The sequence below is a fragment of the Schistocerca gregaria genome, chromosome 5 (assembly GCF_023897955.1).
Source record: "Schistocerca gregaria isolate iqSchGreg1 chromosome 5, iqSchGreg1.2, whole genome shotgun sequence".
In the NCBI taxonomy this organism is placed as follows: domain Eukaryota; kingdom Metazoa; phylum Arthropoda; class Insecta; order Orthoptera; family Acrididae; genus Schistocerca; species Schistocerca gregaria.
In genome coordinates, this window is record NC_064924.1 from 330,213,912 (window position 1) to 330,241,016 (window position 27,105).

General features: G+C 40.7%; 1 protein-coding gene across 3 annotated transcripts in view; it reads left to right on the forward strand.

Annotated features, from left to right (window-relative positions):
• LOC126273465 (E3 SUMO-protein ligase PIAS3) overlaps positions 1-27,105 on the forward strand; it is a 231,086-nt gene that overhangs the window by 50,967 nt on the left and 153,014 nt on the right. For all 3 annotated transcript variants that reach the window (XM_049977025.1, XM_049977027.1, XM_049977026.1), the window contains one exon: positions 1,791-1,957. In XM_049977025.1, coding sequence (XP_049832982.1) covers positions 1,791-1,957 — 167 coding nt within the window. The remainder of the gene's footprint in view (positions 1-1,790; positions 1,958-27,105) is intronic.

Below are 27,105 nucleotides of genomic sequence, written 5' to 3' on the forward strand. Positions count from 1 at the left end.
TCATTCCAATCCCGGGAGCGGAAAGACTTCCCTTAGGGGGAAAAAAGGACAGGTGTACACTCGCGCACACACACACATATTCATCCGCACATACACAGACACAAGCAGACGTTATCAAATATGTCTGCTTGTGTCTGTGTGTGTATGGATGTATATGTGTGTGTGTGTGTGTGTGTGTGTGTGTGTGTACCCATCCTTCTTTCCCCCCTAAGGTAAGTCTTTCCGCTCCAGGGATTGGAATGACTCCTTACCCTCTCCCTTAAAACCCACATCCTTTCGTCTTTGCCTCTCCTTCCCTCTTTCCTGAAGAAGCAACCGTTGGTTGCGAAAGCTAGAATTTTGTGTGTTTGTTTGTGTGTCTTATCGACCTGCCAGCGCTTTTGTTTGGCAAGTCCCATCATATATATAAAACAAAGATTCCAAGACTTACCAAGCGGGAAAGCGCCAGTAGACAGGCACAATAAAATAACACACAAACACACACACAAAATTACGAGCTTTCGCAACCGGCAGTTGCGAGGTTCTGGAAGCCATGTGCTCATGGGTGTCACTGCCATAACCAAAGAGATTTTTTTGGAGAGCTTTTGATGGAGTACGCAGAGAAGTGGAGTAAGAAGAGTGACATTAGTATAAGAGTTCGTGACTGATCAAACAACAGTGCAACAACTAGGAAGTACTTACCACATGAAGTTAGGGTTATATTTCAACAATAAACTGAAAATTATGTATAATGGAGTTAATAGAATGGCAGATGGAATAGTCCTAGTGTTTGTTATAGTGTATGACCTCCAAATCTTCTGCATCGTTATTGTAGCCATTTAATGAAAATATACTTTGTTGTTTTAGTTGTTTAACACAATTAGGTGACTAAATGTTCTGACGGGTTGATGCCAAGTTGCTCTCCAAACAACAGTCATCATCATCTACACTCTGCAGTATGAGACTTACTAAATTTAGGAGTGTTAATCAACTTACATGTCAGTGTATGAAGATTTTCAAATGACAGATACTTCCATCCACAAAGTTTTTTTTATATTTATTCCTATCAGATTGATAAAGCAAAGTTTTGTAGTCCTAGTCTTTTTGCTTGACCATAATTGCAGCAAAGCACAGATGTAAGATGTATGTTGGTACCCAGCTCAAAGGTTTTGTTGTGTAATTCTGTTGGGGCATTATTAAAAGCAGTGCTCCTCTTTTCAGTATTTTACATTAAGGAATAAGAAATTGTATACATTGTATATTGATTTCAAAGTAAATTTCTTATATATATGAGGTTAGAAAAAGTTCACAGTAATAAACTACTAGTGCCATTACATTTGTGTAATTGAGTATATCTCTGAATAATCTAAGGCAAAATATTATGACTAACTGTAATTTGAATTTTTGTAGTTTAAAACTATAATTCTGGAGCTCTAACTGTAAGTTTGTGCTCTGATGGATTGTTTTGTGTACTGATTGTAGTATTTATAGAACTGTTTTCTATTCATCACAAAATGTTAGAAACTGTTGTTCATTGTATCTGAACACTAATTACTCTTCTTGAACTTATGTTCTTCCTAGTAAGTTACTTTCATCAAAATAACAAAGCATTGTAATACAGATTTTTGTATTTTACAAAGATCAATAAGTTATGAAGTGTAAGTTTAATGTGTGCATTGTACTGGATTGTTTTGTGTACTGATTGTAGTATTTCAAGAATTTGGGAATTGTTTTCCATACTCCTACAGAAACTTGCAACAACAATGTGAATTTTTTGAGTTAGCTAAATTGAGGTTCATTCCTCTTTACAGAGTATGGTTCTAAGCTTTAGAGTATCAGAGCTTCAGATGCTTTTAGGCTTTGCGGGCAGAAATAAATCTGGGAGGAAGACTGAGTTACAAGCAAGAGCTGTGGAACTGCTAAAGCTCCGTTCAACACCTGTAACAATGAAGATTAAGGAGCTCTATAAGTCTATCCAGTAAGTATGGCCTGGCTGTAGATAGCCTTATTTTCAAAGCTTCTTTTCCCTAGGTACTTCGGAGACATCCTTTTGCGCTCTGAAGGTGAACTGCTTACCTTCATTGTTTCACATGCAGTTCATATTTTCTGCTAATCACTGAAGGCTCTCTGGCTTCAATATTATTTGTGCTTCATTTTTCTTGCATGTTGTATCGTTATTGAAGATGTATAGCATTACTATTTGTGATTTCACAACAACCATGATTGTGATATTGAACTAAAGAGACATGAAACAAAACCAAATAGTAATTGATGAGTTATAGGCGGCTAATGAGAGCATTGCGGCAGTTTTTCGAAAGGTGAAAACTGAATCATTTCCAGTGTTGGAGTTTTGTATAGAAAATTATTATGTTTGGTTTTCTTTCGTGCAGGATTTTTGTCATTTTGTCCATCTCATTAGTATTTAAACGTGCCTATAGTTGTGGTTTCATAACAGTGTAGTAGGGCGGGGATAGAGATAAGTGCTATTTTGCTACTGACTAACTCACTGGTATTTAAGTTCAGTGTTACAGTTAATTTTTCTTTCATTAGCATAAAAAAAGCTTTTGAGTGGGTATATTTTTCTTAACATTTAGATTGTCATATCTGCCACATGGAACCCACCCCCAACACACTTTTTTTTTCTTTTCCTGATGTAATCCCAAATTTACTGAAATATATTTGTACTTTCATGGAAGTAGTTTCTGTTCATCACGCTAATCTCATTGTAGTATGAGATCAGAGTAAATATTAATAACCCCCTCCTCTTTCTTATCTGTTTGTTTGCCAGGGAGGCAATGGGGAAGATGGGTCCAACTGTCATAGTATAGTTCTATGGTTAATAAGATGAATGTCAGGATAGTTCCTTCAGTAAAAACCACAACTGAGTCCCCTAAATTAGCTACAACTAAGTGAACTAGGGCTCTCTCTATAATATTGACATATTTAACTCTCTCTTCATTCTTCCCTCCCTCTACACACACACACACACACACACACACACACACACACACACACACACACACACACACACACAAATGCCTGAAGAAAATAAACTTATTTGGTCAAATATAACAAAAAATATCACTGAAACTTAGAGTAGTAGAGAAAACTGTCATTTTCTTTTATAAAGACAAAAGGGGTGTTACTGAAATTAGACTGATAGTACTAAATGCATCACTATAGGTGATAGGTATGCCTTTACAAAAAATATACTCAAATGGAAGGTTTTCTTTCTGTAAATTTAGAGCAGTTGTCTCGTTTGTTATTGTCTTCTATTGTTAATCATTTGAATAACAGCTGCATTCTTAGTTCCTCCACTACTACTTCCTATGGTTGCTTTTTAAGAGGTGTTGGTGTTCTGTGTAAATGTGTTCTCTTTCGTAGTTATTGTAGCACCAAGGAAATGTGAGAAAACAATTACTATTTCAATTGCATCCAATGGATACCGTCAGTGATGGATAAATGTAGGAGGGATAAATGTAGAAGGAGGTCACGTGGAGGAAGTGTTACAACAGTAAAATATCTGCAGTTAAATAGTTTGTATTCTTAACATAATACATAAAACAACTAACTGAAAACAAACACATTCGGTACAAATATGTGAAAAATTACTCCATATGTCACAAAGTACGAACAGCTTCAAGAATATTTGGCACTGCATGATGAAAACGGAGTTATTTGTGTAGTGAGGGAGTTAGTGTACTAGGACCAGAAATGTATTTTTGTGAAGATTTCACTTTCTGGAATTACTCAAACAGTAGCATAAAATGAAATTCAAATCTAATTTTCCTGTTGAATGACAATATTACAAATAGGATAGGTTGCTATTCGCCATACAGCTCCGTTGACTCACAGACAGGTACAACAGTGACATGCAGAACAGAAGAAAGAAGAGAGAAAAGAAGTGACACTGAGTATAGTAGTGGAAATAGCAACAAAGGAAAACATCATTGGGTTGGGGATGGAAGTGAAGTGCCTGTCTGCTATGCAACGTCTCCACAATATATTGTGAGTAGCAATCTATTCTTGTTGTAATATTGCCATTCCACCCTGGATTTTCCTGTTGGACAAATGATGGAAGGTAATCATTGCATTAAAATACTAGATAAATGTCCTGTGCAGCTCACTCTAGAAAGTTTAGCCTCTTCTACTCCCTCCCCCTCTCGCCGTTTTAGTTTTAATCCCTGTTATATTAGGTCTTCATGTAGTTGCACTTGTAAACTTCCAGTTACTTATTTACTTTATTTATCATTTGACATAAATACTTGGACATCAATGGTACGCTGGGTACTAAAATTACTCCAGCTGAGAAAAGCAGCATACAAAGTTTCATTTGTATTAACTATGAAATAGCTTCCAGTAAGATTCAGTATCAGAAGTGTTGGCAAGAGATATTGGTCTGACATTGCACACATGAACAATGAAGTACCTTTTAGACATGTTTATCTTGCTGCAATAACACCATAAGGCATTTACTGTTGAAATGTAACATTTTCTGTGGTTGCAAATATGTTTGTCAACATCATTTTACCTATTAATCATGCGGTATTTGTACCTGTCACCTGCAGAATGATTTGTCTTTGTTCACAATTCTGCTTTGTGAATGACAGCAAAATTTTGTGTTTGCACTGTCAACAATGGTAAAGCAGGGTCCAGTAATACACAAATGTATGCGAAATGCATATTCACCATCTTAGGTGTGATTATGGAATGTTTGATCCGAAATTATAGGTACTCTGAAGTGTATCTAGTCATTGTAAATGGTTATTTATTTACAAGACTGCATATAATGTCACATTTCAAATAAACTCATGATATTTTTTAAGTAAGAAAGATTACTTGCACCTCAGTGGCTAGGGAATTCTCTGCTACATTTTTAGGGTCTTTTCTTAAGCTCTTTGCTGTTTATAAAGCTTTATTTTTCCCTTTAATGTTTTTATTTAAATATCCCCCTCCCCCGAAACACACACACACACACACACACACACACACACACACACACACACACACACACTTAAACCAATATTTATTTCTGTGTTGTTAGTTTTTAAATTTTAACATTTTGAGAAATAAGACTAGAAAGGGGGAAATGAAAATATTAGATGTGATATCCATGAGAGAGAATTGTTTTCCCAGAATGTTACTGCACCTTGGATTCACTGTCTATTTAAATCATTATTCTTTGGGAAAATGGGATGTTTTAGCAGTCGCGTGTAACTCGGAATCATATGTAACAGGACATTTCAGTGAATTGTTTATAATGATTCCATGTTCTAACACAATACAATAGAATAGTACTTAATAGGAACCCCTTGAGTGCAAGGTTGCAAAAGGTCATTGTTGTTTACACCCCGCTTATTGTCTGCCATGGAACCACAATATCCACTGCTAATGGCATTGGGGCGGGACTGGAGGTATGCAACGGTGAGCACAGCATGAGTCTACGAAGCGTAGTTAAACTGCTTAATTGACAAGTAACTCACAATAGTGCTATGGTGCTAGTGGTATTGATTCAAAACAAAGCAAACATTGCATTAAATCTACAACAACAGTTGTCGACGTTGACATTTCGTAAAAAAGGACTCAGAGTGAGGAAGAAGTGACAAATGAAATATTAGCATTTCTAAAAGATGCATCAGTGGAACGTGTGGTGTTGTATACGCTCGACTGTGTGGAGGACAGTGTACATTAGGAGTACAGTGATGGCGATACATGCTTAACAAGTGACAGTGATATTGAAACAGGTGTCGAGCCATTTAGTTAATCATAATTGTCAGACAGGGAGCCACAAAACCCACCACCAGTGAAACATTAAAGGACAATCTTTGTCCAAGGCACAAGTACTAAATATGATTACGTACAAGGAAGATCATCCACAGTATAGTAAAAAGCAATTATGAGCAGATTTTGAGTAGGTCAGTAGCAACATGGCCGTGTAGTGCATAAGAAAAATTACACGAATTTGAGGGAGACTGAGACACATTTGTTACAGAAACTGGTGTTTGCACATTTCAAGAATGCTCGATACAATTTACAAGATGTACATGATAGTGACCCAGTACATTACACACATCAAATTGCATACTATGTAGATTACAATTATTTCAAGGGAAGCAGTGGATGGTTGCATAACTTCTCAATGCTACAGAATTTGAAGATGTAAGATAATGGAATTTCAAACAAAGCATCGACTTGACAATGAATAGCAAGCTGCAGAATTCGCCTGAAAATTTGTAGATGAGATAAACTAACTGATCCTGTTGTTCAGAAAGGAATTTGTTTTCAACTCTGACCAATCATTATTTGAAGAAGAAATGCATGTGAAAGGAACCCTGAAAATAGAGGTACCAAGAGAGTTGTGTCAATATCAACGAACATCAGTGCCTTAACGCAGTTGTATACAATTATGCCAACTGTTAATCTGATAGTAAACTGGCTGGAAAGTTATTTATTGTCCTGCGAGAAGTTGGAAGTGCTTTATCCCCTTCGATTTTTTCTTGTGTTCATGATCTTGCAAGGACAGTAGGGAATATTTTTCAGAGCAAGCAAGAGTGGGAAAACAGACACTGCTTTCAGCCAACAGCTGTTCAAAATAACTTGCTTTTGCTTGAATACTGGTCTGCGTATAAAAATCATAGTCTTAAGAGCAAATGTGTGACTTTGAAGTTTATACCATTTGGAACCACTGAACAAATTCAGCCTCTGGATGTTTGTTTTTCCGTACCTATAAAACATATTACTGCACTGTCTGCAGCTAGCCCTTAAAAGATAGCCAATTTCATGATAACCTTGACGACACAATATTTTGCATTTGATTGCATGCCATCAAATTCCATCAGTTCTTGTCACCCTGTTATACCAATATGAAATGCATTCTGTGCGAGTGGATACGTAGCTGAACACCCTGCATGGTTCGTTTCTCCAAAGGAGTTAGACTTTTATGTTTTATGGTGCAATCTTTTGTGACCACTGTGATATGACCTTTTTTTCCATGGTGAAAGTTAATAATGTATTTTGAAAGTTGACTATGTCCATTTTGTTAAATGTAATACATACATCCCATAGAAACTTGATTTCTGCACTCCTCCAACACTCGTTTTCTTTAGACCTCCTGCTGCACATGGTGTGAAATTAGCTGCTAATATTTTTCCTGTGATAGTTGTTTACACAGCACTTTCAAATGAGCCTTACTAAACATTGAACTTGTGACCTCACACTCAATGGGGTTCCTTATTAGATAAATGGTTACTTCTCAAAAATGTGATGCTTCTTGAAAAAATGCTCTGCATAAATGATGGCTAATCACTTTTATTGATGTGATGAGTTTATGTAACTGTCAAAGCAGATTGTTAGCAATCGCAATCTGATTTTCAGGTGTGCTATTATGGAGCACTGATGCCAGAGTGTGCAAATTTAGTACCCTTCCTTGGGCTTCAAATTCTCCAGACTAATGTGATTATTATTAATATTTTTTAACGAGAATTAATATGAATATTATCTGGTGACATGTGTCTTCATCAGAGTTTTTTCTATTATAGTTCCATTTCTATATGATTTCATTCAAATATACTTACCAGTTTGACTGAAAATGGTGCTAGAGTATTTAATTAGGAAACGAGGATAGGTATTCTTCAACATGCACAGCAGGAAAAAAAATCATTGGAGAAATATTGGGTGATACTTCTTCAGTAATTGGCTGTAGCTACCTTATACTGTGAGAAAAGGACTTTGGATATGACTAGATACTTCCATCACAGGCCAGCCATAACTACCTTGACTATCCTAAATCCTCATAAAGCAACTTCGTACATATACGACCCCCCTCCCTCCCCTCCCCCCTCCCTGCAATCCATGCAGAGCCCAACGGCTGCCACAAGAATCCACACACTTCACAAACCAATTTCTCTGAGGATTTGCTCAGGAATGTTTATTGGCTGAGCCTGCGAAGTTCTCTGCACCAGTACACTAGTAGTTAAGGAACTGTAAATTAGGGTCACCAGCCTCACTTTGGTCCATGGCATTGGATTCAACTTCTCACTTCTCCAAAGTCTAAAATTAAAAACCCTGTAGCTCTCTAATTATTCGCCAGCAGATTCCAAAATTCGACCTTTGGACGAAAATCTGGACAGAGCTAGCAGTTTATACAGAAGCTCCAACTGGCTCCTATCATCTTCCGCCAATAGCCTCAACAACAACAAAACCATGACCATATAATTTCTGTGTAATTTATTTGCTTCTTTTAAATCGTGAAGTTCGCTTTGTTCAGAGAATGCTGCTCCCAGCTAGCTAATGGCTCCATGCTTTGATAGAAGGTGCCTCTTCATATTGAGCATGTGCGTGCTCGCTGAAAACTGGAAAAGGCTAGACTGAACTCCATACACAAGCACACTTTTGTAGTTCTGTACTTGAAAAATATTTTTTTTTATTGAACACTAAGGTTCACTAACTGCTGACTTCAGTTAAACACTTCGAAACACCAACTTTCATCTACAGGTCCTCAGGAGGGCTTCAGGTGGACACCGTAATGAAAACACGAGCTCTAAACAACCACTTAACAATAAATGTTTGAACACTATGGTCTTTCAGCCATTGACGATCAATACCTCCATTCATTCAATTTTATTGGCCAATTCTTGCATGTGCTAATAAAATTACATTGAAAAATTCTGCTTTCTGCTAGAGCTTTTCGAAAGTTTATTTCCATCGGGTGCTGAGAAGCACATTTCGTGCTGGGAAAGTCACTCACTTTTGTGCTTACTTCTTAATTCTCCACGTGCTTACTCCTTAATCCTCCACCACAATACATTTATGACAATTAGGAGCAGACTTGACCTTTCATTCTCAAGGCTGGAGGAATTATCCTTCCTCAGGCTGCTGGAAGCCGGGTGTAGTGTACACAAAAGCTATGGGATGAGCATGTAAGTGTGGCTAGGAAATGTTGCATTAGAACTTGTATTAGAGATATGGGTAGTGGAAACCCTGTTGAGCACTTCAGAGCCCCTGTTGAGCACGCCAGAGCCACCGAGGCTGTTACTGATGGGACTTTATCTTACTACCTGGATTTTCCTTTAAGATACATTTGTGCTATCAGTTGATCAAAAGCATTAATGTGCATCTTTTCCTATCATCTCATGTAAACTATCAAATGTCAAATTTCCAGTGTTGGGTACTTAACCTTGTTGGATATCATGAAGCAGCTTTTATAGAACATAAAACAGACTGTAGCAGATTTAATACTTTCAGTGAAATGTGAAGTATACATACCATCTTCAGTAGAAGATGCCTGCACTGTTTTGGAGGTTGGGTGTTTCATCCAATTTTTATTCAATGTCACATAATACAGGATGTCGCACTCGATCCTCCCTGAGTTCAAGGACCTAGGAGAGAAAAATCACAGTAGATATGGCTGTGAAAAATAGACCACATTGTAGAGCATCTCAGAGATAATCCCGCGTCAGAAGTGCCTAGTATTGTCACCAGAGTGCAGCATGGTCACATGAAGTAAAAATGGTGACTCCACAGCAGTGCGCACTAGCAGTAGTGTAGTTTGCAGAAACAAAATCCCCAATTACTGTACAAAGAAATTATCTTGGTGTATATAAATGTGATCTGCCTGATGTGAAAACAATTAAGGAATGGTATAGGAAGTTTCTGTCAACAGGAAGAGTTCTGAAACATTCTGGCAGTGCATGTTCTAGTATCTTCTGCCGCGGAAGTCGAACATGCAGCAGAACAAATGGACTTGGTCAGCCCATAGAGGGCTCTGCCTCCACGGTGGCTATTCCGCACAGCGAGGGTGCCACCGCTAAGCCTCGTGCAGGCAGCAGCCAATAGCCGTTCCCTCCGATTTCGTATATAGGGACCCGCTCTGCCCTAGTCCAGCCAGTCTGGTACTCGCTCTGGATTTCGTTTCTATCTCGGCTGTACTGCGTTCTGATCGTTGCTCGTTGTTGACATTTGCCTGGTTCTGGTTCTGAGTGGATTTACATTTGGTGTTTGGCGTTGTGGTTTCCACAAGCCTCCGTTATTTGTCTCTTCCTTGTTGTGTCACTCATAGTCGGTCATGGCCGGTTCTTGTCAGTTGTCATTGGTTGTCATCTGACTCGTCCTGTGTTTACCCGGAGGTGCGTGCTCCACCGCGGGCGGCTTCCCCGCCCGGCGGCTCCGATTCGCGGCCCAAGGCGTTCCCACTGTTGGTTGTGTTTACAACATTTGGCGACGAGGTAAACAGAACATAGCAGTGTGGAAGAGAAATTACTCACTCTGTTAGAGAAACAGCAGCAGCAGTTGGAGGTCTTACAGACCTCACTGCAGTTGCTCTCGGACAGGGTCAATAAGCGGGATTCCCTCCCACCTCTTTCCCCAAGTGCCCCGCTTTCAGACACGTTCCCAGGTCCGCCGTCATTTCCACCGTTCAGCGATGCAAAAGAGGATTGGGAAACGTACCTGCATCGTCTGAAGCAACATTTCACGGCCTTTCTTGCTCCACAAGTTGGCACCGTTGGCTGACCCCATGGCTCTTTCCTTTCACAAGATCTGTGTGTTGCTAACTAACTATTATTCCCAGCGATACCACGTGGTTGCATCTCACTTGGAGTTCCATCAATACAACAAGCAGCCGGGTCAGTCCTACGATTCCTGGGTGACGGATGTGCAAGGCCTCAGCCGCCAATGCAACTTCACGTGCACCAATCAGCAGTGCAAGGCATCATATGCAGATTTGTTAATTCGGGATGTGGTCGTTCAACTGGCGCCCGATCCAGAGGTCCGCACTGCGGCGTTAAAGATGGACAACCCCTCGTTGGAAGACATCTGTGTATTGCCCATTCCTTCGAAATTGCTCAAGCGGCGAACAAATGTCTCATGGTGTGGCCCCAGGTGGCAGCGGTCAAGTCCACTTCCCGCTCCACTCCTTATTGCCGTCGACGCGGCGCAGTCTCCAGAGGGCACCGCCGTCGAGATTCCTCGCTGCCTGACGTCTCTATGGCGTCCGAACCGCCGGTCACCCCTCGACATCGGCCATGTGGCCCCCTCCCATCGTGCCCCCCCCTGCTTCTCGGCCCACACTCGAGCTGACTGTCCCCATTGCTGGAAGATCTGTTTGCTCTGTGAGAAAGAGGGCCACCTTCGATCTGTCTGTCGTAGCCGCTCGACCCGCCCCTGCGGGGCAACAGGAGGCCGTCCATGCTTTACACGCAGTCGCCCCTCAGACCGACACATTGGCTCAAAAGTTATTCCTCACCCTACGCATTTTAACGAGGACATCCGTTTCCAAGTCAATACGGGGCCCACAGTTTCTTTGGTCAATCTGACGACGTATGCACGTCTCGGGTCTCCAGTATTATCCCCACCCTCTCGGAGGTTGGTCGCCTACGGTGATGGTTCCATCCCTCTCTGTGGCCAGTTTTCTGTTATGGCCATCTACAAAAACTTTCCCCGGCCACTTACCCTATTTGTGGTGGACCACCCATCGGCTTTGGACATTTTTAGACTAGATGCATTTACACGGTTTGGCTTTTCCATTCAAGACTAAGTGCAGTTCGTTTCAACTACGGTTCCATTTCAGGACCTAGACGATCTGTGCGCGTCCATTTCCTCTCTGTTTTCGGCAGACGGCTGCACTTCCAATTTCCAGGCACACATTACTTTACTACACAAACTATCATCAGATGTCCGTACAGTCGTATTATGCACGGAAAATGGCATTCCGTCTACGGATGTCAATGATGATGTCAGCGCAACTATCAAACGTGGTAGTGTTTGCCACGTCCACGATCTTTATGTGTACAGTCACAGTCGGTGCAGTATGGGACAAAGAAGACGACTACTGGACTCTCTGTGGTGGAGGGCCATAGGAGGAATGGAAGCAGGACAGTGGCAAACTGCTGAGGCCCAATGGAAAAATTAAAAAAAAAAAAAAGCTGTGTCCTCATTCCACCCGCCTCGGCATCATCCGGGGCATTTCTGCCCCTATGCACCAATTTGGGGGGGGGGGGGGGGGATCTAGTACCTTTCGCCGCAGAAGCCGAACACGTGGCAGAACAAATGGACGTGGTCAGCCCATAGAGGGCTCCGCCTCCGCGGTGGCTATTCCGCACAGCGGCTCTCACGCAGCGAGGGCGCCACCGCTAAGCCACGTGCAGACAGCGGCCAATAGCCGCTCCCTCCGGTTTCGTATATAGGGACCCACTCTGCCCTAGTCCAGCCAGTCTGGTACTCGCTCTGGATTTCGTTTCTATCTCAGCAGTACTGCGTTCTGGTCGTTGCTCGTTGTTGACATTTGCCTGGCTCTGGTTCCAAGTGGATTTACGTTTGGTGTTGTGGTTTCCACAAGCCTCCGTCTTCCTTGTTGTGTCGCTCATAGTCGGTCGTGGTCGGTTGTTGTCATTGGAATGTCGTCCAACTCGTCCCGTGTTTAGCCAGTGGTGCGTGCTCCACCGTCAGTGGCTTCCCCACCTTGCGGCTCTGATCCATGGCCCAAGGCGTTCCCGTTGTTGGTTGTGGTTACTAAACATGTTACGGAGTTTCAGAAGAGGCAGTGGAGGACATCAGACAAATGTTTTTCAGAAGCCCACATAAGTCAATTCATCAAGCATCTAGGGAACTTGATGCTCCTCAATCAGCATTGCATCGTGTATTTCACCAGCATCTTCGTATGTGTGCTTACAAAGTGCTAATTCTGCAACATCTTACACTGAATGACAAACCACACCGACAACAATTTTCTGTAGATATGCTGCACCATATTGATATGGCTGCTGCTTCCTGGAAAGATCTTTATTCTCAGATAAGACAACCTTTCATCTATCAGGAACGGTTGATAGGAATAATGTTTGGATTTGGCATTCGCAAAATCCACATGTTGCCATTGAACATGTTCATGATAGCCCTAAACTAAATGTCTGATGCGGGCTACTGCACGGCAGGATTGTTGGACTATTTTTCTTTGCAGAACAAACAGTGAATGGGTTAGTGTATCTGGACATGTTGGAGCAGATTGTGTGCCCTCAGGTAAGACTTGCAACCTAACATCATTTCTCAACAAGATGGAGCTCTGCCGCATTGGTCAACGACTGTTCACAAGTTCCTGGATAGGAAGTTTCCCAGTCATTGGACAAGACACGGAGGACCGATTGCCTGGCCACCACGTTCACCCAACATTACTCCTCTAGATTTCTTTAAGTGGAGATTCGTGAAGGACCACGTGTATGTGACCAAAGTGGACGATATTCCTACGTTGCGACATTGTATCACTAATGTGACTGCAACAATAACAGAGGAAATGTTACAAAGAACTTTGCAAGAAATTGAATATAGACTCAATATTCTTTGTGCTACAAATGGTTCACTTGTAGAGGTGTATTGATGATAAAGAAATAAAATCTTTGAGATGCTTTACAATGTGGTGCATTTTTCATTGTTGTATCTACTGTGGTTTTTTCCTTGAGTCTTTGAAATCAGGGAGGTTTGAGTGGGACACCCTGCCTTATACAAAATAAAGAGAGAGCAAGAACTCTAAAACTAGTGTAAATATGTATTCTGTTCAGTGTTTCTATGTGCGACTCGTCTGTCAGCTATAGGTGATTGAGTGCCTTTATTATGTGTATTCCATCCAAGAATTTTCGTTGTTGTTATTCATATAATATTAAGATTTATGAACTTGAGCAGTATTGCCACAAGTAGCATGTTATGATTTACTACCCATAGACAAGGGTATATTCATTGGTAAGTTGCTTGATAGATTTACTGATTTGTGGTGCCACTTCAGTATAACTATCCCTTGATGTTTGTGACTGAATGTAAGCAACATTGTACAATTTATTCAAACTGCTATCGACGTACGTTCTATTCTGTAGTCAGTTACACCCACGATGTTCTATTCCATACCCACAATAGAGCTGAAATGAAGATAAGGGACAGGTGAGTGTCTTATGATGAAATCCTATTATAAATCACAACATATGAACCATATTGTAGGATGTAAACTTATAGATAAATCAATAAATTAAGAGATTAATGTGTGGTAAGCCTGTTTGCTGCATGTTACTGGAAGCCACATATATTTCAGCCACAGAGATTAATGAATTATGTAATCTATAATCATAGCTTAAGCAAATCATTTTTATTTGTAGAACAATAATTTTAGAATGAATAACAGAAGGTTAAAGACTTAATACTAACAGAAATGGTAAATGTGGCAATTCCATTATGAACATGCTTCCTCATTGAGAAACAAAATTGAATAGAAGATGGAAAAACCACCACCTTCCTGGAATGAAAATTAGAGGGATTCAGTTGTTGTGTGTCTTTGTGATCCTTCAATAATACCAGTAAATATTTGGTATTCATTTCACATTTTATATTTAGAAAGTTAATCCCTCACCCCCATACCAACACCAGCGTGGATTATTTTTAACAAACAACTGAGCATGTGATTCCTATATTTTTCATTGTATTTTCTAACCTCTTATTCCCTATCTCTTTCCATGACTAATTGTTGGAACTGCCATTGCAAGCATTTAATTTGTGTTTCAAATGTTCTTCACTTTAACTGATATATATGTATCTGAAGGAACTAGTTAATTCACGATCCACTGCTCTAATTTGAAATCATCGTTTGTATATACAAGGGCCAATCAGAAGTTTCCATTTGAGGGCTTTTGTTGTAGCATATATGCAACCCAGTGAGACACCGATGGGTCATTCCATGTCCTATATAAACTTTTCAAAAACTGGCCAAAAATGTGTGAATGGACTTCTTTAAAATTGCCGTAGGAGCTGCCCTAATTGAGCTAGAGAGCTGGGAAAGGTGTCACTTCACAGCATTTTTCATGCTATTACCAGTGATAGACAACAAAATATAGCTTCTAATTAATAACCTTTTCAAAAAAAAACCTCTCCCTCTCTCTCTCTCTCTCTCTCTCTCTCTCTCTCTCTCTCTCTCTCTCTCTCTCTCTCTCTCTCTCTTTGGAACAAAGTGACATTATGGCACGATCTCCCACAGCAAATTCCATAGTTATTGCCCCCCCCCCCTGCAACTGAAATTGTCCAAGAGACAGTGTTTGTTGCATTACTTATTGAATCCCCCTTGTAATTACTGAAATAAATTCTGTGAAATTTTCTTGACACATTTTCACAACATTAAGAAGCCAGGTGAATTTGTGTTTAAGGCTATCATCACATCTTGAATATTGTTAAATGTTAGTAATGTAGTTTGTTCACAATGACAATTTAATAGACATTTTATGAACAGTCTTTGTATGAGCTACGCTTTTCAATGTAATAAGTGATAAAATCTGTACTCTGGTATGAAATCAGTGAATCTAAAAGAGTACAGCAAATCTATCAAACTTTATTTTGGTACATATCTTGGAGATAGACAAAAAGTCATAATATTGACACTATCTGTTACCTTTTTGCCTGTAATCATTATTACAGTTGTCCGCATTAGCACAGTCCTGTATCCGCTAAGTAATGACTACTGCTGATAACTGCAGCAGTGCTGACTTCTAACTACAGTATTTTTCAAAGGCTTTGTATATTGGTACAAGTATAATAGCAACAGCTTAGTTAAAGTGTCTAGTGAAGTGATTCGTAAAATTATGCTTAAAACAACATTAGTTTATTTGGATGTGGTGCAAGTTCTGAGTAGTTTCTGTTGTCTTTGTGTACACAGTCCTGCTTCACATATCTTCAAAATTTGGTTTTGGAAGAAAATAATATTTCATTCAAAATTGCAGATTGTTTTCCAGTGAAATGATTAGTTCAAGACTTCTTTTTCATGCACTGTTAAAGACTCTTCAAAGATAATCTTAAGTTGTCCGCCTCCTGTAGCTGGGTGGTCAGCGCGACAATGTCAATACCAAGTGCCCTGGCTCGATTCCTGGCTGGGTCGGAGATTTTCTCCATTCAGGGACTGGGTGTTGTGTTGTCCTAATCATCATTTCATCCACATCGACATGCAAGTCGCCGAAGTGGCATTAAATCGAAAGACGGTCTACCCGATGGGAGGCCCTTAGTCGCATGACATTTACATTTTTTTTATCATAAGTTTGGGTTCGTTTCCTTTTTTAAGCCTAGTGGCTTTTGGTAATAAAATCAGTGATTGTTATTCCATATACAGTAAAATTGTGACTTGACTGATTCTTTCTTGCCTGTCGTATGAAATGCATGCCTTCAACAATAAGTATGTAATTGATATTGATTCAAGCCTCAAATTAATCACACCTTCTTATGAAATAATTGAAAATCCATGATGGAATAATGACAGTATTATGAAAAGAATAGATTCCTGTTCACCTATAGAGGAGATGTTGAACCACAGACAAGGCACAACAAAAGACTGTTAAAAATGTGAGCTTTTGGTCAAAAGGCCTTCTTCCACCAAGTAGACATCACACACATACAATCATGAGCAAAGGGTATGATGGGAGAAATGGTCTGGATGGGGGGGGGGGGGGGGGGGGGTGAGGAGGAGCCTGGGGTGGCAAGGGGTAGCAGAGTAGGGGAAGGGAACAGCAAAGTGCTGTCTGTGAGAGCACATAGAGACATGGTGGAGACAGGTTAGGGCAGCCAAGGAGATTAGATCAAAAAGGGGGTGGGAAACGAGAGAAATAAAGAAGAGAGAAAAAAAGACTGGCTGTGCTGTGTAGTGCTGGAATGGGTGCAGGGCCAGGGATAGATGGGTGAAGCACAAGGACTAATGAAGGTTGAGGCCATAGGTGTTAGAGGAATGTAAAATACATTGAAGGAAGAATCCCCTCTTGTACAATTTCAGAAAAGCTAGTGTTGGTAGGAAGTATCCGGATGATGCAGGCTATGAAGCAAGACACTGAAGTGAAGAACATTGTCTTGGTCAGTATGCTCAGCGTCTGGATAGTCCAGCTGTCTCTTGACTACAGGTGTCAGTAGCCATTCATGTGGACAGGCAGCTTGTTGGATGTAATGCCTGCATAGAATGCAGCAGTGGTTGCAGCTTAATTTGTAGATCACATGACTGCTTTCACAGGCAGCCCTACCATTGATGGAATATGTGATACTTGTGACCAGTTTGGAGTGGTGGTGGTAGGATGTATGGGACATACCTTGCATCTAGGTCTGTTACAGGAATATGAGCCCTGGAGCAAGAGGTTGGGAATAGGGGTGGATGAGGATATTGTGTAGGTTCGGTGGGCAATGCTATACCACTGTGGGTCCGGTGGGAAGGGTAGTGGGTAGTAAATTCCTCATTCCAGGGCACAAGAAGAGGTGTTTGAAACACTATCAGGGAAGGTGATTCAGTTGCTCCAGTTCTGGGCGATACTGCGTCATGAGAGAATTCTGCCCTGTGACTGGACGGTGGGACTATGGGAGGTGGAGGGCGACTGGAGAGGTGAGGTATGGGAGAACTGTTTCTCTACAAGGTTGGGAGGGTAATTACAGTCTGTGAAGGCCTTAGTGAGATCCTTGCTCTATTTTGAGAGGGACTGCTCATCACTACAAATGTGATGCCCATGAGTGGGTAGGCTGTATGGAAGGGACTTCTTGGTATGGAATAGGTAGCAGCTATCAAAGTGCAGGTATTGGTGGTGGTCAGTAGGTTGGTTTGATATGGAGGGAGGCTCTGATATAACCATCTATCAGGTGGAGGTCGCCTTGGAGGAAGAAGACTTGTTGGGTTGAGGGGGAGAAAGTGTCAAGGTTCTGGGGAAAGTGGATAGGATGTCTTCAGATCTGAACCAGGTCAAGGGTTCTCATAAATAGGTTGGCATAGGATGTTTCCATGCAGGTGCCCATTTCCATACCACAGATTTGTTTCTGGAATTGTGTGTGTGGATATAGTTGGTCACAATGATCAGGAAGAAGGTTGTAGCATTAGAATAATCGAGGTGTTGGGAAAGGCAGTGTTCAATAGTGGCAAGGCCGTGGGCATTGAGGATGTTAGCTTAGTGGGAGGTGGTATCAGTAGTGACGAGCAGGATGCTGTGTGGTAAAGAAACAGGAGCTGTGGGTAGTCAGTGGAGAAAATGGTTGATGACATTTTTTATGCTGGAGGCTAAGCTACAAGTAGTAGGGAGAAGGTGTTGCTTATCACTGTAGATGGACAAAGCTGCAATCATTGTGCTGTGTTCTATGAGAGTATGGCAACCACCAGGCCATCTGCATGAATGGCCTCTGACGAACTGTAGCCAAAAGATAGTTGGACCAAAGTTGCTGAACACAATGTACTTCACTTCAGTGACTGCTTCACAGCCTGTATCATCTGAATCCTTCCTACCAGCACCAGCTTCTCTTAGTTGTACAAGTGGGAACTCTCCCTGCAATATATCCTATGTAATCATAACTCTACTGGCCTCAATTTGCACTCCTTTAGGTGCTTCAGTCGGGAACCGTGCGACCTCTACGGTCGCAGGTTCGAATCCTGTCTCGGGCATGGGTGTTTGTGATGTCCTTAGGTTAGTTATGTTTAAGTAGTTCTGAGGTCTAGGGGACTAATGACGTCAGATGTTAAGTCCCATAGTGCTCAGAGCCATTTGCACTCCTCTCCCCCTCTCACCAGTATAATGTCCCCACTGCACCTAGCTGCCCTACTCTGTCCCCACTGCACCTAGCTGCCCTACTCTGTCCCCACCACATTTGTGTATGCTCCCCCAAGCAGCACTTCACTGTACCCCATGCCTACAGTGCTATCCCTCCCCCTCCTAGCCCCAGCCTCCTCCTTACCCCACCACACAGATTGCATCTCTAGTCGTGCACAGTTGCGCGTTGTACTGCCTCGGTGGCCAGGGACAGTGGTCATGTGTGTGTTGTCTACTTCAGGAGGAGACCTTTTGGCTGAAAGCTCACATGTTTAGCAGTCTTTTTTCTTGTACCTGTCTGCAACTCAACATATCCACTACATGGTGAGTAGCAATCTGTCCTTTTCATAATATTGTCATATCTTCTTGTGATTGTAATTAGAGATCGTAGTTAATCGCAGTGCTTATTGCTCTTATGATAAAATAATTCTATCATCCTGTGCCAGAGACTATACACTTTGGTTGAAGGTAAAGAGTATAAAAGTGTAATTTGCTATCCATTGTCCACATAGATTCTTTGATATTTGAGGGTAACATTCAACTATAATAAATGTAGAAAACCATTTAATTGATTAACAGACATAAATGTTCTCGGTAAAACATTTCTCATTTGATATCTCTGAAACGTTTAAGGCTGATATGAAGCTTGTAAAGACAGTGACAAGAATCAATTTGTAACCAACACCAGGTGTCAAAATTTATATTAATGTAATGGTAGTTGCATTTTTTAGTATTTTCTGCTTTGTCAACAGTGAACATTATTCTCCTATTTTTTTTTCATTTTTTTTTTTTTTTTTTTTTTTTTTTTTTTTTAAGAGAAATATAATTTCAGTCATGGTTTGAAGTGCTTTTTACCTCAAATTGTCACATAATTTATTTGGTAAGATGAGGCATAGGTTGGAAAAGCATATTATCCCAAATAAGACAATGTTTAACAAAGTAGTGTGGTATCAACTTGTTGCTGTAATTATTTTAATGTGAGAATCCTCTCATCCTAAACTTTTTGTTGCTGCTGTTACATTGCAGAATATTTGATTGGCAAATGCACTAATCTTAAGTCTTGTACTTTTTAAAAAAAATTATAGTTTTTATTTTTCTTCCTATCTTTGAAAATAGAATCTGAACAGGCGCCCATTTTAAAGCTAGAAAGCACCAGTCCTTTATTTTGGTGTTTAGTTTGCTTAATGCTTCATTCATCTTAGCAATATAATTTGCACTTCTTTAGAAAAAGGTACCCAAATTTGGCCAAACACAGTGAAAAAGTCTTTTTCGTGTGAAAGTTATATGTGTATTATTGATAGCAGTTGGAACTTGTGTACTGCCGCTGAAGCAATATGAAATCCTATCATATAACTATGATTTGTAGGACTGTCATAAAGCATCAAATTGACACTTGCAGGTGTGGACCAATCCAGAAAAGAAGCTTGAAATGTAATTGGTTTTGTATCATAAACCTCTTACATATAATATATCTGGTTTTTAATTTCCTTGTAATCATATGTTAAAGGAAGATATTGTTCAGAAATTATGTAACCATATTTCCACCAAGTGAGGTAGAGCAGTGGTTAGCACACTGGACTCACATTTGGGAGGACGACTGTTCAAACCTGCGTTTGCCCTTCCTGAACAGATTTCCCTAAATCGCTTCAGGCAAATGTGGGGATGGTTCCTTTGAAAGGGCATGGCCAACTTCCTTCCCCATTCTTTCATAATCTGATGGAACCGATGATCTCACTGTTTGGTCCCTTCCCTAAAACCAACCAACCAACCAATCACATTTCTGTTGCTATTTTGTTTCATGTTGTTTAAAAAATTTCATATTCATTTGTAGTTCTAGCCATCAGTACATTGACAGAAATAACCACATTCAACAAGTTAGATGTGAAGTCTGCCAATTCCACCCATATTAACCAATGTAGAATGTGTCCATAAAGTCTCTCTACAACAGAGAGCTCTGCACGTCTCTCCTTGTGGGGCATGGAAGGTTGGCAGCACATGCAAGTCTTGCATGCATGTGTTCCAGGGACCTGCAGTAGTAGAGTGGGGTAGTAGCATTGTTTGTGCATTGCAGCTGTTAGTTGTGTTATTGTCTGGTTCTTATGTAAGCTGAGTGTAGTGAGAATGCTTACCATTGTGGAGAGTGCGTTTTTAGTAGAAAAGGTTTCCCGTGCAGTTGGAAAATTTATGGAGCACACTGGACTCGCATTCGGGAGGACGACTGTTCAATCCCGCGTCCGGCCATCCTGATTTAGGTTTTCCGTGATTTCCCTGGATCACTTCAGGCAAATGCCGGGATGGTTTCTTTGAAAGGGCACGGCCGATTTCCTTCCCTAATCCGAGCTTCTGCTCTGTCTCTAATGACCTTGTTGTCAACGGGACGTTAAACAGTAATGTCCTTCTCCTCCTCCTTTATGGAGCATGTGAGGTGGCAATTTAGATTGCGTTTTCCTGTTTCAAGGTGTCCACATTGTGACATGGTATGTGATTCAATTCGTAAATTCCAGACATTATGTTCAGTTCATGATGCGTCACAAACGATTTTGACAGAACGGAAGCTTGATGACATTTCAGACATCATGTTGTGCAGTCCAACTAAATCAGTGTGGATATTACTGTAAGAGGCTAAAGTCTCTCGTATGACACCACATGTGACCGTGATTAAAGAACTGGGGATGTATCCATATAATGTTACTGCTGTGAAACTATACATTGTATGGACCATGCGAAATGAATAACATATTGGGAAACGTTTCAGAGAGTTCTTAACATACATGGATTTGATGTTTCAGATAGAATCTTTTTCTGTGCTGAGACTTGGTTTCACCTAACTGGCTACATTAATTTTCAAAATTCACGAATCTGTTCAGCAGGAAAGCTACCTTTTTTGAGAGCAACACCATTGCACACACAGAAAATGGAGAGTGAATTGACGTAACATGAGTGCGAATTATAGGACCGTCACTTGTAAGTCTATTGTTCCCAGGTAATTTATCCATTTATTGCCCTGATGAATGAAAAGGATGTGAATCACTCCTTTTTCCATAAAGACAACATTACTGCTCATACGACACACCAGTCTCTACAACTTTTAGATGAAATCTTCGGACAAAGGTAATTATGAAAGTTCTCTGTCTGATACACTCAACAGATTTGTCTCTGCCTGACTATTTCCTTTAGGGTGCGGCTGAAACATTTGTGTATCAAAATAAACAGAGACAATAGATGAACTAAAGACAGCGATACTTGATTATCTGCATTCGTTTACACGGGAAACATTGGTAAAGGTGTTCACAAATAAATGTACATGTTGAACTATGCCTTCCAGAAAGAGAAAAACCTTTACATCACCTACTGTTATATTGGTGACTACATGGTATTTGATTGTAATCAATATAGTTAATTAGTTTCATTGGTTTAGTTGTAATAATGTAGAATCCCATCTCCCAACATAACTGCAGCCACTAGCAGTGAATCACTGCACCTAGCTTACACAGAAGCATGAATGTGCTGCCAACCTTGTGTGCTCCGCAATACGAGACACATGGAGCCTGCCACTGCAGAGACACTTCTAGATGACTTTTCTGGAGACTAGGAATCTACTCCGTAGGAATCAGCACGGGTTTCGAAAAAGACGGTCGTGTGAAACCCAGCTCGTGCTATTCGTCCATGAGACTCAGAGGGCCATAGGCACGGGTTCACAGGTAGATGCCATGTTTCTTGACTTCCGCAAGGCATTCGATACAGTTCCCCACAGTCGTTTAATGAAAAAAGTAAGAGCATATGGACTATCAGACTAATTGTGTGATTGGATTGAGGAGTTCCTAGATAACTGAATGCAGCATGTCATTCTCAGTGGAGAGGAGTCTTCCGAAGTAGAGTGATTTCAGGTGTGCTGCAGGGGAGTGTCATAGGACCGTTGCTATTCACAATATACATAAATGACCTTGTTGATGACATCGGAGGTTCACTGAGGCTTTTTTCACTGAGGCTTTTTGCGGATGATGCTGTGGTATATCGAGAGGTTGTAACAATGGAAAATTATGCTGAAATGCAGGAGGATCTGCAGCGAATTGACGTATGGTGCAGGGAATGGGAATTGAATCTCGATGTAGACAAGTGTAATGTGCTGTGAATACATAGAAAGATAGATCCCTTATCATTTAGCTACAAAATAGCAGGTCAGCAACTGGAAGCAGTTAATTCCATAAATTATCTGGGAGTACGCATTAGGAGTGATTCAAAATGGAATGATCATATAAAGTTGATCATCGGTAAAGCAGATGCCAGACTGAGATTCATTGGAAGAATCCTAAGGAAATGCAATCCGAAAACAAAGGAAGTAGGTTACAGTACGCTTGTTCGCCCACTTGCTTGAATACTGCTCAGCAGTGTGGGGTCCGTACCAGATAGGGTTGATAGAAGAGATAGAAAAGATCCAATGGAGAGCAGCAAGCTTCGTTACAGGATCATTTAGTAATCGCAAAAGCGTTACGGAGATGATAAATAAATTCCAGTGGAAGACTCTGCAGGAGAGACACTCAGTAGCTCGGTACGGGCTTTTGTTAAAGTTTCGAGGACATACCTTCACCAAACAGTCAAGCAGTATATTGCTTCCTCCTACGTATATCTCGCGAAGATACCATGAGGATAAAATCGGAGAGATTATAGCCCACACAGAAGCATACCGACAATCCTTCTTGCCATGAACAATACGAGACTGGAATAGAAGGGAGAACCGGTAGAGGTACTCAGGGTACCCTCCGCCACACACTGTCAGGTGGCTTGCGGAATATGGATGTAGGTGTAGGTAGGTGTAGATGCACTGTATATAACTACCACTTACCTAGCACATAATTAGAAGATGAAGCCACATTCATATTGAAACCAATGGCATGCCATTTATTCAGTCTTGTCCTTTCATAGATGAATGAGGGGATAGCAGTGGTTAGCACACTGGCCTCTTGTTCATGAGGGCAACGGTTCAAATCCCCATCCAGATTTAGTTTTACCATTATTTCCCTAAATTACTCTAGCCAAATGCTGGATGGTTCCTTTGAGAAGGGCATGGCCAATTTCCTTCCACATCCTTTCATAATCCAAGCTTGTTACCTTGTCTAGTAACCACGCTGCTGACAGGGCGTTAAACTCAAATCTTCCTTAATTTTTGTAGGCTGGAAATTTGTTTCAAAAGTAAGATCGCTAGTTCATAGTGTGAATATTAAGAGCTCAAGAGATATGTAGCAAAGATGTATATGTTGGCTGGGCAAAGCCTTGTGTGGAATACAAATAATGGAAAGAGTAAGGCACTCAAGGACCCAGCACTCAACCAGCTTAAGTCATAACGTTGTCTGAGAGTGACTTCTGTGAGTGACGCCTGACAGTGGCGACAAAAGCTCTGAGGGACAGTGATCACGCACTCCACCACCACCACCACCAGACATGGCTGGTTGGTGAGGGAAGGGCTAGTGAGCAAGAAGTGATAATAGTATAAAGGAGGCACTACATCATGAAGATGCTCATTCTGCAGGTATCACTCAAAGATGACAGTGTGCGATACTGTCAAAATATTGTTTTCTAAATGACTTCACCAGCTGAACACAGGAGAGCAGTTGATTCTCTGGAAAAGTCTAAAATCACACACCTTAGATATTCGCGTTACTCCTGAACATGCCTTGAACCCACATTACATTAATCTTTTATTACATCTTGGAATCCAGCGAAACACTCGCCCATCTACAATCTATTAACCCTCCTGCATGATTTGTCATTTTGGTTTTCATTACAGTCATATTTGTGTCTTTCAGTTTAATATGTTCCCTGGTTAAGGTGTTTCTTGATTTCTGTGCTCTAGAAATTCCCGAATTTCGTCTATCGATTGCTCACTGAGTATCATTAGTTTTTGAAGCTCTCTGTCTCTCTACAGCTAGTCAGTACAGAGCTGTACAGTTTGTAAAATTTCCATTTGAGACACAGCGGAAGTTTTGTTTTATAAATAAAATCAAATTTATCAAAAAGTATTAATTTCTCTTTCCCTGCATCCAGTCACCGTCAACATGTGCCCTAAATCACATATTGGTTCTTTGATTTCATTATTCATTTGTGCAATTTACTTTTCATTGTTCATTATTTTAGTCGCATTGTAGGTGATTTTCTTGCTTAATTTTAAACTCTCTTAATCAACTCATTATTGTTGTTTGTCTTTACTAGATGTATACAGTACAGTGTCACCTGCAGGATAAAGTAGCTCAGATATTTTTCATTAACACACATTCCTTAATGGAAGGTACAGCATTTATATGTATGAGGAGTGATAATAAAGTTTCAGTTATCACATTGAAAAAAATCAAATTTCAAATATGAAATCTACATTTTTGGCTGTTCAGGAACCGTTCCACGTAGAGAATCACCCTGTCTTCTTTCTGGAAATACCTGCCAGAGAATGACTTCTTCATCTGAGGAAATAGGAAGAAGTCACTGAGTGCAATGTCGGGAAAATACTTAGTGGCTAGGCATGGTTTGATAGCCTGGAGAAGAAGCAGATGTCAGCGTGTCCTTTGTGAAACTGGCTCAGGTGTAGCTGTGGAACTAAAACAGTGCTCTCGTGTTCAACTTCTCATGATATTTTGTCTTGACAGCCTTCCATGATACCAATAAATTTTAGTTCTATGCTACTCTGACAGCTTGGCCCTTATGAGCATGATCTGTCAGCATCACACAATGTTGTTGTTGTGGTCTTCAGTCCTGAGACTGGTTTGATGCAGCTCTCCATGCTGCTGTATCCTGCGCAAGCTTCTTCATCTCCCAGTACGTGCTGCAGCCTACATCCCTCTGAATCTGCTTAGTGTATTGATCTCTTGGTCTCCCTCTATGCTTTTTACCCTCCACGCTGCCCTTCAATTCTAAATTGGTGATCCCTTGATGCCTCAGAACATGTCCTACCAACTGATCCCTTCTCCTAGTCAAGTTGTGCCACAAACTCCTCTTCTCCCCAATCCTATTCATTACCTCCTCATTAGTTACGTGATCTATCAATCTAATCTTCAGAATTCTTCTGTCGCACCACATTTCGAAAGCGTCTATTCTCTTCCTGTCCAAACCAGTTAATGTCCATGTTTCACTTCAATACATGGCTACACGACATACAAATACTTTCAGAAATGACTTCCTGACACTTAACCCTATACTCGATGTTAACAAATTTCTCTTCTTCAGAAACGCTTTCCTTGCCATTGCCAGTCTACATTTTATATCCTCTCTACTTCGACCATCATAAGTTATTTTGCTCCCCAAATAGCAAAACTCCTTTACTACTTTAAGTGCCTCATTTCCTAATTTAATTCACTCAGCATCACCCAACTTAATTAGACTACATTCCGTTATCTTCGTTTTGCTTTTGTTGATGTTCATCTTATATCCTCCTTTCAAGACACTGTCCACTCCGTTCAACTGCTCTTCCAAGTCCTTTGCTGTCTCTGACAGAATTACAAGGTCATCGGCAAACCTCAAAGTTTTTATTTCTTCTCCATGGATTTTAATACCTACTCCGAAATTTTCTTTTTTTTCCCTTACTGCTTGGTCAATATACAGATTGAACAACATCGGGGAGGGCCTACAACCCTGTCTCACTCCCTTCCCAACAACTGCTTCCCTTTCACGTCCCTCGACTCTTATAACTGCCATCTGGTTTCTGTACACATTGTAAATAGCCTTTCGCTCCCTGTATTTTACCTCTGCCACCTTCAGAATTTGAAAGAGAGTACTCAAGTCAGCATTGTCAAAAGCTTTCTCCAAGTCTACAAATGCTAGAAACGTAGGTTTGCCTTTTCTTAATGTAGCTTCTAAAATAAGTCGTAGGGTCAGTATTGCCTCACGTGTTTTGATATTTCTACGGAATCCAAACTGATCTTCCTCGAGATCAGCTTCTACCAGTTTTTCCATTCGTCTGTAAAGAATTCGCGTTAGTGTTTTGCAGCAGTGACTTGTTAAACTGATAGTTCGGTAATTTTCACATCTGTCAACGCCTGCTTTCTTTGGGATTGGAATTATTATATTCTTCTTGAAGTGTGAGGGTATTTCGCCTGTCTCATACATTTTGCTTACCAGGCGGTAGAGTTTTGTCAGGACTGGCTCTCCCGAGGCTGTCAGTAGTTCTGATGGAATGTTGTCTAATCCCGGGGCTTTGTTTCGACTTAGGTCTTTCAGTGCTTTATCAAACTCTTCACGCAGTATCATATCTCCCATTTCATCTTCCACCTCTTCCATTTCTATAACATTGCCCTTAAGTACATCGCCCTTGTATAGACCGTCTATATACTCCTTCCATCTTCCTGCTTTCCCTTCTTTGCTTAGAACTGGGTTGCCATCTCAGCTCTTGATATTCATCCAATTCGTTCTCTTTTCTCCAAAAGTCTCTTTAATTTTCCTGTAGGCGGTATCTGTCTTACCTCTAGTGAGATAATAAGCCCCTACATCCTTACATTTGTCCTCTAGCCATGCCTGCTTAGCCATTTTCCACTTCCTGTCGATCTCATTTTTGAGACGTTTTTATTCCTTTTTGCCTGCTTCATTT